The sequence below is a fragment of the Ceratotherium simum genome, chromosome 30 (genome assembly GCF_057802395.1).
Source record: "Ceratotherium simum simum isolate JZ-2026a chromosome 30, ASM5780239v1, whole genome shotgun sequence".
In the NCBI taxonomy this organism is placed as follows: Eukaryota; Metazoa; Chordata; class Mammalia; order Perissodactyla; family Rhinocerotidae; genus Ceratotherium; species Ceratotherium simum.
Window position 1 is genome coordinate 12,378,682 of NC_141929.1, and position 13,064 is coordinate 12,391,745.

Consider the following 13,064-nt stretch of genomic DNA (forward strand, 5'->3'; position numbering starts at 1 on the left):
TATGCCACACTAAATCTACTCTATTTGCATATTGCACATTTGAATTTAATGAGACTTGGAAAATTTAGTCTTCCCAAAAAGAGAAGGTTAATTATACATTGTTTTCATCTTTTTCATTTGAAACCACAAATAAAGAATTTTTTTAAACTTTTATATTACAGAAGAGTGCACTATTTTCTTCCATGTAACCCTGTGCATCTATATAGTGCTCATTGGCCAAGCTCTCCACAGAAGTAAAAGAACATCACCCAATTTAAATATATAATAACCTTTCAACAAGCAATTGCTAACAGTCAAATCATTGTTCTCTGGCAAAACTCAAAATCTAGTTTAACTTTCTTTACTTGTTACAATCAATAAACATTTTTCTATTTTTTCTTTCATTTTTGAGTCCACTTAAAAGGAAAAACACATCATAAATGAAGCTTTTGTTAACAATTTATAATAATCAAAGGATGTACCAAAAGGTTTAAAAAACACATCAGTAAGGAAGGCATACATCTACACATCTTTTTACGGTTTTGAGAAAAAAAATCCAGTATAATGCCCTCATTTTAAACTTTTATACAACATCTCTGAAAATATATTCTGCATTTCACTTCAAAAATGCATTTTAATAAGAAAAAAGAAGGAACAGATTGCAAATCAGGAAATAAAATCATGGCATATGATATATCAATGCGTGTTGATGCCATAAGGTTGCGGTTTCTAGCAGGGCAGACCACAGAGAACTATAAGGCTTCCCCACCTATAAACCTGTCTGCATTCCAGCTCCCAACCAGCCTAATGCTGCTACTAAATAACATGAACACTTGTAAAAGATTCAGAGCTGTTATGATGTTTGTGTTCAGCTTTGCATCAAATAAAAGCTACCATTTCTGTGTTCAATCCTTCCCTAGCCACCACAGGTCTTTTAATTAAAAAAGAAAAAGTATACCATTCGTCAACATAGGTATAAACTACTGTGTGAGTTTTAGTCAGGCATTTACAGAAACATCAATATGGATACAATGCTATGAGAAAAGACAGGCAGGTTTTGTAAGGAGAGTTAAGAAGGATAATATGTAAAATAAGATGCTTAATTTACATATTTCCAAATTGTCCTGGTGTGGACAAACTAAGGAATCAAATTTTTCCTTGGCAGGCACCTGGAAAGCATGAGTATAAATAGCAAAGTGTCTTGATTATATAATTGGCTCATAGCATTCAAAGATAGCTAAATGCCAGCATCTTGTATACATGGTCTCAAAATTAATTCTTGCAACAGTTTCATATAGTTATTGATAATTCTTTGATCTCCTGGTATGTATATATCCCTTAATCAAAATGTACTAGTTAGTAGGTTATACTGATTTTTGGTACTTTTTGAGAAATTTACCCCATCATCGTAAATGAGAAGTGACTAGAATGCAGACTTGGTATATACTGTATAATATTCCATCACCTCTTAGAATGAGCATCCTTTAATCACTTTACTGTTTTGGCAGAAAGGGGGCATGATTGCAGCATATATTTCAAAAAGCTATGTCCTGGAGGGTCAGTGCACAGCAAAATATTTGCCTGAAGGAGTATGTATTTTAGAATGGGGAATGGAGCTCTACACTTTGTCTCTTTTTTTCCTAATACACAAGAACATGCTCCACGGAATATATCAAGAGAGATCAAAGAAAAGTTGGTGATAAACTTTAGAAAAACAGAAGCATAAACCTATAAAGAAAACTGACATAACATTTGGGGAAAACGTTCTTGGAAGTATATTTCATTTAGGATACTACAGTTGTAAATAAAAATATTTTTCGCAGTGTTAAGAACTGCGTTTTTTATATGAACCAGTTTAGTTGCAAACATTTCACATTCTTTGGGAAATTGGCGTTACCCAGGCTGTTGACTACTGCCACTACTAAAGATAGCAAATTAAACAGAGAAATTTTAACAGGCAAGACATTACATACTGACGACCAATGTGCTTTCTGAGTCTTGTCACATACGAATTTTATGTTCAGAGCTGAAGTCTGACACTCCAAACCTAATGTATTCAAAATCATTAAGAATAGTCAAATATAAAAACAGCAATACAAACAAACCAATGACAACAAAACATCTTTTGAGGCTATTGATGAATTGTATTGAATGTAATACAGAGAAAGGCAAAGGGGGTTGTATATTTTTGGCCACTGAAGATGCAAACACCAGCCAAACAGGATCTGAGAAGCATTTCCAGGTCTATGAATAACACCATGGGAACACTAAAGCAAACACAGCATATGTTCTCAAATAAAGCAAGGTCATTATAGTCCAATTTTGATTTTTACCTCTAACAAAACTTATGCATCACATGGTTGAGAGACCAAGGCTACAGCTTTCACATTTAAAAACCATAGTCATCAAGCGAGTTAAACTTCTGTTTTAGATCATATCAGATCAGTTGGAAATTAATGGCAATATCTAATTCCTTGTTATATAGAACGACTGCTATGGGCAATATGTCACTGGATGAGGCCTCCTGGAGCCATCTCGAGTCTGGACACGGCAACATGGCAGTGCTGCAAATCCATTGCCTGTACATTCAGTGTAAGACCTTTTTTTTTCCCCATTGAGAGCCCCTGGCTATTAAAGCAGACTGTTGTAGTTATAAGTTAAATCATAGCTGCCAATCAGAAGAAGTACTCTTTCTGATTTTCATTGACTGCGTTTTGTATATTAAGCTCACTTTTCAAAACAGCCTCAGCACTGTCTACATTCTCTGACCTTTTTGCCTCATTTCTTTTGTATAACCTTTTCTGCTGATAAATGCGAACAGCTATGGCAGAGATGCACAGCAAGATAAAGATCACAACGGCTATCAAACCTAGTGAGAGAAGAGAAAAGAAACGCAAAATCAGAATTTTTGTCCAAAGAGAAACAGGGTTGACTTCATTGTTTAATAAATCATAATAAAATTATTTTCTACTTAAATCAAACATCTAGTATATATAAATTAGAAATATCAAAACTTCAGGTATTTCTGGATCAACTGGTATCATAATATATTGAGTCTACTTCTGAGTTCTATCAGCCTTGTGGGTTCAACTCCACTTATTCTGAATGCATATTCTATTGGATTTATTCAGTGCATTTATATTTAACACAAGATATTACCTACATGTCTCTAAGACCATGCGGTCACTTCATATTAATACACAGACAAGTTTTAATTATTTTGAAATTATAGAGTAGCAGTAACATCATAAAATAATTATGTATGTTTTTATATTTAAATATATAAACGTTTTAACAAAGTTTTTCTTCAATAATCTGCCATACTGCTGAATAGCAGAAACAGGTTATGTATATCAATAATCCTAATGAAATATATTGATATTGATATAGAGGTATATTTAGATTATTTCTGTATGAGGAATACTGATTTTTTGAAACACCTGGTTGTAAATAAAAAATTTAAATACCACAGTTGTTAGCTATGCCAATGGTCATCAACCCTGGCATTACATTAGGTCAGACGTCTTCAAAGTGCAATCCGTGAATCTCTGGCAGTACCCAGGACACTCTGAAGGGCTCCACAGGGTCAAAACTATTTTCATAATAATTCTAAGATGCTTTCTTCATTGTGTTGACATATCCACTGATAGGGCAAAACAAGGTTAGGTAAAATTCCTGGTACCTCAGCATGAATTAAGGCAAGGCCACCAAACTAAAAGTGGTCATTGAATGCATAAAGCAGAAGGTGTTGCACTGCCAGGCAATCACAGGAAAAAGAAAAAAGGCAGATTCATTTAAGAATGTCCTTGATGAAGCGCTAAAAATTATTCACTTGATTAAATCTTGACCTTTGGCTATAGGTCTTTTTAACATGTTGGGTGGTGAAATGGTAAGTAGACATAAAGTACTCCTGGTGCACCCTGAGGTGTGATGGTTGTCTCCAGGAAAAGGGCTTGTGTGAGCATTTGAGTTGTGAGCTCAACTAGTTGCTTTTTGCTTCATGGAGCACCATTTCTATTTGACAGAACGACTGATAGACAAACTATGGCTGTTTTGACTTGCATATTTGGCAGATATCTTCTCTAAAATGAATGAAGTAAGTCTGCCACTTCAAGAAAAACAATTGACAATATATGTTGCCAATGATAAAATTCAAACTGTCAAATGAAAAACAGAATTTGGAAAACTATTTTTTGTCACTAATAGTCTGAAAGTTTCCTAATACTTAGACTTTTCTGATGAAATCAGTGGAGGTATTAACTAATGTAGTTGTTTTTAGATGAAAGTAGGTACAATGAAAAAAGCAAGGTGGATGAACTCTCCTATAATAAAACTAGGACTCGTCATTCTAGTTTAAATTAGATGTATTCAGCTCTAACGGAGCCCAACGAAGCCAAAACTTTGAAGGTTGTCATCAGTCACAATGGATTCCTGAGCACATGATTTGATGGCAGATTCACTATAGCCAATGACAATATTGCCAATGGCTTAGCCGATTTTTAGCTAGGTCAGCCTTATCTGAGAAAGAAAACGATTCCTCGCTGATAAATCTAATATAAATGTGGTAACCAAATTCCGCACTTGAAATCTGAAGACTTTACTAATGGATGTGGTTATTTTTGTTATTATTAGTCATACTGATAAATAATAATTTTAATCAAAATATCCATTTGTTGTTATGTTTTGCCTCTCATCTAAGAAAAGTAATCATTTTAATTTCTCTAAATATTTCTATTGTCTGATTATAGGCCTCTTATTTAAAGAGATGTTCTGAACAATTTCAATGTGAAAAACTGCTGAAGTATGTTATAGAGAGCAGGCTACTGCAATTATAGAATAAACATCAACATTACACTGGCCCAGACAGGACATTCAGACAAAGTCACGGACGGACTCTGGAACTAGTTTGTTCTATGTATGTGATTTATCTCCTTAAATTTGGGAAAGGTATTATGTCAGCATTTGTCGTATCCAAGAAAAACCTTGATCTAACCTGTTATACCAAAAAAAAAGAAAAAAAAAAGATATTCTAACTAAAGTATGGCCATCTACTGTGCTCTATGACATTGCCATCTGAAGCTCTGTGTGAATGTGTTTTTATGAGGAAACTATGTAGCTTTCTCTCTGTCTAAATCTGACCATCCATATTTGTGTAGCCTGGCCAGAAACCCTATACAGTATCTGGGTCATCAGTTTTAAATTTCTTATTGAATCAATTTTCCCATCTTATATTATTTAGTGTTTGTAAGTGAAGAAAAAGATAATCTAAAATGTAGAACATAGGGAAATAAGCCAATTTGGAAAATCTTTAAATGGATTAATTATTATCACATAGTGGGTGCAAAGACAACGGGCAAAGAATCTACCAGAATGCGACCCGATGGAGCAATGCACTAGAGGACGATATTCTGTGATTTAGCAGATAAACTGCACAGGGTCTCAGGCAAGGCCTTCTGAGCTCAGGTGGCCACGACCAGCTGCTCTGCTTCTAAAGCTTAGTCCCTGCAGTGATCAGAAGCAGACGCCAGACTCGCAGACCCTGGCGAGTCCCTGAGCTGCAAACCTTCCACATTGCCTTTCTCTGCTTTGTGCATTTGAGCCAAGTGAGAACTTCACAAGTGACCTGTAGCTTGTTTCCATTCTAGAATAACACAAAATGACTTATCAACACACCTCTCCTTTACTCTGTAAATCTTCCAATGATTTTTGCTCAAAGTGATAATATTCCAAAGATTAAATATTTTGTTCTAATATTGGCTTGACTATACAATCACTCTCTATTTATACCTTTCTCTGTATCTATATCTCCCTATATCTACACTAATTAATCACCATGAGATGATTTGTTTGACTAGAAATCCTGGTTTAAATGTTGAGCACATTTGAAATGCTATAGCTTTAAATGTTAATACATACAATGTATTAATAACACATTAATGCATTTCTTTTAGACATGCAGTTATTAACTACTCTTCTAACAAGGTTTTTGGTTTCTGCTTGTTAGATGACTAGATGGGGATCCTATTTTATGTGCCTTTAATTTATACACCATTAATCTGATAAAAAGACAAGCAACTGAAATAGCAGTGGGGATGTTAACATCCTCAGAAAGATTTGACCGGTACTATTTTCCGTCTAAATAAAATCCTAACTACTCAAAGGAAGTTGATGTCTAAATGAGTAAGCGTGTAAAAAATAGAACCAAATGGATCAGATATAAAGCCCACATAAGCTGCCCAAGTATATGAGTAATCACACTATCTGGCAATATAATAAAATCATTGTTTACTTTTTATGTCCATATCATATGCAGAGTGTGGAGAAAAGGTGAGCCACTTAACATTTCAATAAGCTGATTAATAACATTCTTAAGACCATTAATCAGGAAGAAAAAGGTTTATTTGGGGGCTTGGTTTTGAATAAATTATGTTTCAGAGAACATGCTGTTTCAGTGCCAGGAAGATATACTTTAAAAATTTTTGTGTTAATTCTGTAATTTAAAATAACTATGAACCACTTTTATTCCATTAGTCTAATATTTGATAAAAATTCAAATAAAAGTGTAATATTCATTGACAGGAGCATCAGCTAAGCCATGGAAACCTCCATTTTATTAAGCATTAAGGCAACACTAAATATATATTGCTAATGGTAATCTCAGGTTTCTCGTACTTTTTACATAAATCTGTGCAGAAGCAGTAATATGGCCAAGAAGCCAACAAAAATGACACTTTCTCAAGTAGGGATTGTAGACGGCCATTTTCAAGCTAAATGATATTCATTATTACACACTTTAGCAACTATTCTTTGAATGTGGTGCTTCAGTGAAATTATCAATTATTTATATTGAAAATCTCCAAGGAAGCTGGGAATTCAGGAAGTCTCTCTAAGACAATCTAGTACAAGTAATAAACACCCCCACTGACCTCAAGATTCAGTGCCTAACACTAGATTCTTCATAGATGGTCTCTATAATGCTAACTATTCACCATTATTAGTAACGATAAGTACCAAAGAAGAGCTCATTCATGCTTTCTATTACCTCCAATGACTGCAGAGTCACTTTTGATTGCATTAGCTAGGGGTTCTCTGTCATCTCTTGTTCCAGAATGATCTGCAATTAAAGGACAAAAAAAAAAAGGTAGAGGGTGATATAGGCAAGTAAAAAGAAACTTTGAAAAATTCATATATGTTTTAAGCCAGAACAGAATTATGAAGATGACCATGGGATTTCTGTAATTTTAAACCTAAGCAATGTCAACTGGGATGGCCCACATGAATAAGAAAGTGAGAATCTAGAAAAGAAATGGGAAAGAGAACTGAAAATTAAACAAACAAAACCAATTTTAAGAAACCATCTTGAGAATGTAGCATAACAGCAACGTGAGAAGATCTTAATACCCAATGGACAGGTTGTGTTTGTGACCGAGTAAAGGAAGAGCCATAAGCCACCTGCAAAGGAATGTGTCCTTTCCCTGGATGCGGCGTCAGTGCCAGCCTGGGCCACACAGCTGGACTCTGTCACGTGTCCTGAGACAGTGATGGGGGCTGGGCGGCTGGGGTGCAGGGCAGCCTTCAGAGGGGCCACGTGGCTGAGCTGCACCGCAGAGAGACAGCCCTGGAAGCCCTGTGCCCCGGCCAGCGCCGTCTCCTGGTCTACATCACTGTGTTCTGTAAATCCAAAGAAACACTGCAATATTAGTAATAGTCAAAGGACAAATGGGTGATGCTACAAATGGAATATTCTGAGTCTTGATAATGCAATATCAATACATATACAGCTACTAAATTCCTTTTTCTTTTGTCTTTATTAAAATTTTGACTCAGATCCATTAAATCTTTCCACCACCAGGGATGAAATTTACCAGGTTAATGAAGAAAAGTTTTTAAGTATGGCTAATGAAATACGATATTGTCACCTCTCTGGAAATGATTAAAGCCCCTAAAGAATGGGTCAGGTTATGAACTGCTGAGGGGTCATGATGATGTTATACCCCAAAGTTTTTGGGGATCCAAAACCTATACCCCAAAGTTTTTAGGGGCCCTCTCTAATTATTTATGTGCAGCAGTGAAAATTTGCGTACCTCACTGTCTTTTCTCCCTGTTTCACTGACTGCCGTCACTCAGACAGAACCATCTGTGGGCCCCCTATAGATAGAGAGCCTCTCCCCCCATACCAACGAGAGGTTAGTAAATATGGGACTTTGTGGAACGGAGATTGGCTTGAATGCCAATTAGTTCATAATTCTACAGTGCAGAATATATTTATATTTCATGCTTGGCGAGCATGAAATCTAAACAAGTGGAATTAATTGTAGAGTTTTAAAGTTCAAATGTAGTCAGACTACGATGTGTCTATCCACTCAATATGATCACAAAACAGCACGATGATGCTCCCCTGCACTGCAATATGTGGACACAGACAAAATTTGCACTTTTGTCTCTCTTTTTAAAAAATAATATAATAGGGGCTGGCCTGGTGACACAGTGGTTAAGTTCAGGTGCTCTGGTTCGGTGGCCCGAGATTTGTGGGTTTGATTCCCGCCCGGGCGCAGACCCACCCACCATCATCAAGCCATGCTGTGGCAGTTTTCCACATACAAAATAGAGGAAGATGGGCACAGCTGTTAGCTCAGGGTCAATCTTCCTCACCAGAAAAAAAAAATATATATATATATATATATAATAGATATTAAGTATTTATTGAGTGCTTATTATGTGCTAGGCACTGTTCTCAGGGATTTGCATATTTGCATTTAAACCTGACAGTAGCCATGAGCATCTTACTCTAGTCACACAGACAAGACATCCAGGTTCAGAAGCCTTGTGATTTGCCTGAGGCAACAGAGTTGTGGGCATTATGTACAGGACTCCAGGCCTGTTGGACTCCAAAATCACAAGCTTCTTTTGTTTATGAACCACTTTCTGACTGACACATTCTCTCCTTTACTCTGCTTCTGTCTTCTGTAGGGCATTTTTTTGGCTTGAGGTCTATTCTCGAAGTAACTAACTCCAGACAACACAGCTCTGATTGAGCCTGTCTTGTTATATCAAGGTTTTTGAAGAACACTTCCTTTTGCTCCATTTTCATTCACATTTTATACCTAACAATAAAAATACTGATTAAATCTTTAATATCATGGGCATTATTCTGTATAAAAAGAAATCTGAAAATTAGAGAGATGACATCACTTTCCTGTAGTGACGTGGGATACGGGATTCTGGCCCAGGCATTCAAACCATGTTCTTACCACCAGGCTCCCCTGCCTCACTGCACAGACAGCACTGAGAGAATATTACTCTGCTGCTCACATGCTGGATGGTAAGCTCCTGGAGCATATAGATGACCTTCAACATGAAGCATTATGTTGTTACATGGGGGCATTTACCAATGTGTATAAACCGAAGAACTAACTTGTCCCACCACACAGCAGTCACTCACTGGAATCGACGTACATTCAAACACATATATTTTTAGAAAAAGACAGCATTCTGGCTTTGGAGTTTTCTTACTTTAACAAGAAATGAAAAGGAAATATACTTTAATAGCAACATAATCAGGACAGTGCTTTGCACATTTCTTCTACAAGGTTAAAATCTTGAATCCAATTTCTATAGACCCTTTTAAAAATCTTACCTTTTGAACCAAAAAAAAAAAAAATTGTAAATAGATAAGATTCACTTCTCTGGTGAATCTGGTAAAAATCTGATAGGAGGTGACTTTTAAAAACTATACCTTCAAATTAAAAGCATTTTACCTTTTATAGATTATTGTATAAAAATACTTTAAACTCTAAAACTTAAAAGGGACAGTTAGTCAATTAATATTTGTTTTAAGAGCTAAAGAGATAGGAAACAAATTCCTTGCAGTTCAAGCCTGTTGCATTCTAGTAGGGGAGACGAAAATAAACAGTGAAAAAGGAACTAATGAAAATTTTGAAAAGTGAAAATGCTATGAAAAATAAATTAGAAAATGTGATGGAATGTATCTGGAACAGAAATTTATCTTGATAGATTTGGTAACTTTTTTGTGTCTACCTTAAGGAAGACTCTTTTCATAGCACTATTCTCTTAGTAGTCTGGAGGTATTACTCCAGTATCTTCTCAAAATTTGTAAGATTCCCCGTGATTTAGGAATTTTTATCAGATTGTCCCTAGGTGTGCGTCTTCTCTCATATATTCTGCATAGAACACGGTGGGCCCTGTCAACCTGCAGACACGCGGTTTTTCTTTAGCCTGGAAAATCTCACATATTGTGCAGGCAACTATCATTTCGTCTTCATCCTTTTTATCCTTCTGGACTGCCGATTATTCACATTGGGTCTCCTCTGCATATTCTCTAACCTATTTTATTTTCCCTCCTGATTTCCATCTTTTAAGACTGATTTTTATGTGAGTCAAGTGCTTCGTTCATTTGCTCTCCCAGGTGATGAATTTAAGTAGCAACAAAGATCATTCTTTCCTGCTGAATTGTTTAGTCTGAAAAAAAACCATACATTTTAGGTCCTCAAGGTCTTTTTGTTGCTTTACTGGAATTGCCTTCAGGTGCTCTTACTAAGTTTCATTCAGGATGGCTTCTGTCTCCTTGAATAGCTCTATTTTGATGGGGAATGATTCTGGTTGCTGTGGTTTTTCTCCCATTTTATTGCAGTTGAATCTTCTTAAATACGGGGTTGTTTTTCTCACCTGCTGGTTGATTCTCAGTCACTGACTTCCTCAGGTGGCTGAAGCTCCGAGAAGATAGACGGGGTGGCCGTCCGTGTCAGTGAAGGCTCAGGACAGAACACTACGAGGAAGCCTCTCCTCCTCGCCCAACCTTGGGATAGAGAGGAATTGGCCCAAATTTCAGGCCACCCTCAGCAGGATTCAGGAAATCCTCAAATTTCAGATCGTTCCCTTTTCAACAAAGAGGGAAAAGAGGGACACTGATGTTTTCCACGGCTGACCTTCCCCACGGTGTTCAGGGAGCTCTGTAAGCCAAGCAGTTCTCAGGATTCACACAATTCAGGGTCTCCCCTGAGACTCTTCTAGGTCAGCCCCCAAACTCTCCTCCAACCAGAAAGCAGGAAGTTCCACAACACTTTCTCACTGACAACCTCTAGGCTCCCCGCTGCCTGCTGGGCAGGACCAGTCCCTCGCTGGGTTGGAATTAGAACTGGGAGAGAGGGAATTACAGGGACTTTGCAGCCATGTCCCCAGAATTGAGTCCAAACAAAGTAATGGCTATATTAAGTTACTCATAAACAAAGTTGGCCTTGGAAATACATAGCATCAGATCTCTGCACTGACAACTGTGCTAATAAAACCAATGGAAAAAAAAATGTATCTTTCCTATTATCTGACTCCTGAAATGCCAACATCATGTAAGGGTTAGAAAAGAGAAGGTGAAGAAATTGAAGACAAATGTCTCCTGCTTTACACGAATACTGATAAGACAATCACGTTTTGGATGTTTCTGGTTATAAAAATCCTTAACTGATTCATATTTTTGGGTGGTTTTGCCTATTTAAAAAATTAGCCTCAACTATATTTTCCAACAAAGGGAATGACTTCTGCTTTGTTAAAGAAGAAACTTTTTAACAAAAGGTCTATGAGAAAAATAGAGTACCAAAGAATTAAAATTTGTATGAAGTGCCTTTCAATTACTGTTTCTGGAAAGGACATGGAGTAAATGGAAGAACAACTATAAGCAATGCTTCATGAAATTTTTTGTGGCACTTATAACCAAAAAAAAAAAAAAAAACCACATCAAGGCAACACAAAACAAAACAAAAAATAAAACACAGAAAACAAATCTAAGCAGTTTGGCCACACCTACGAAAAGAGGCCACATTTAAAAAGGAACTCAATATCTTTAATCCACAAAGTTATAGATGAAGAAGCCTTGCCTAAAAATGGTGCAATGAATCAGAGGAGGAGCAGGGCTAGAACCCAGCAGGGCATTTTTACCAGTATATCCAATTACAACAGGAATTCAACAACAACAACAAAAAAGAGTTAGTGAAAAGTAAAATGGCAAAGCAGACAGCAAATACCATGGGGACAAAGGAGCAGTTTTTCATAAAAGGTATTTATTTGCCAACCAAGTCTACTGCTCTCAGATATAACCTTGAAAACCTGATTTAGACAAAAGCCATTTATAGTCAGATATTTTGGGGTAAACGCCCTTCTCTTTTGCTTTCAGCATAACCGGTCTCATCTTAAGTGTGATTTGATAAGATATGTACAAAATCATAGTTTCCTTAAGAAATCTAATGAAACTTTCTTATATACCCTCTTGGCTTTGAAGCAGGTTTTACATAAAATATCCCTGAGATTGAAGTTTGTTCCTAAAGCTCTTCTAAGGAGATGGAGTAGACATCCTCTTCCCTCTGACCACACACTTTATTTACCTCTAGCCTAAGTCTCCACTGCAGAAATCTGAGTTACTTCCTGGCTCTGTAGCCTCAGAAGAGATAAATGATCCCTATGGGTCACTGCCTCTAAATATACCAAAGCTACTGCTCAGAGTGAGTACAAACCATCCTCGGGCTTTCAGAAAACTCTTCTAACATAAAAAACAATCCATGAACAGAACTCAGAACTTAATTCTACAATGAGTTTTGGATATAGAAAGCAAACATGATGCAGCCTATTCATTACGGAGGACTATGAAGCAAGTTTATCTGATGCAACCCGGTTCCTCTCACTACCACCACGATGTACCAACAAATTTTTGTCGTCAGTGTGCTTGCACCATTATATACCTGACATTAAAAAGCAATAAATAGTCATTGTAAACTAGACTCAGGCCTTGAACAGGAATTTTTCAGTCATTTTACAATAGGTTAAATTATATCATTATTCAAAATGTGGGCACATTTTCCCGGGAGAGGTTTTATGCCATTTCAAGGTTATGTAATAATCTTAATTGAGATTTTTTTTCATGTAGTGTAATTGTGACCCAATAGATTAACGAATCAGCAAAACAACTTCATACCTTCAAATTTCCTTTGATAATTACATCTTAGAGAGATCTCTTTTTAGATAGTTTTCGAGTAAATAGTTCTCTTAAAAGAGCTGGTTGAGGAATCATTCAGTTTGGC

General features: G+C 36.4%; 1 protein-coding gene across 1 annotated transcript in view; it reads right to left on the minus strand.

The window, feature by feature from the left end:
* Positions 1-2,090: 2,090 nt before the first annotated feature.
* Positions 2,091-13,064, minus strand: part of CNTNAP4 (contactin associated protein family member 4) — a 234,948-nt gene continuing 223,974 nt past the window's right edge. The window contains exons 22-24 of the mRNA XM_004437095.3: positions 7,432-7,650; positions 7,022-7,093; positions 2,091-2,848 (exon numbers count right to left, since the gene is read on the minus strand). Of these exons, the coding sequence (XP_004437152.2) occupies positions 2,655-2,848; positions 7,022-7,093; positions 7,432-7,650 (485 nt within the window). The 3' untranslated portion in view covers positions 2,091-2,654. The remainder of the gene's footprint in view (positions 2,849-7,021; positions 7,094-7,431; positions 7,651-13,064) is intronic.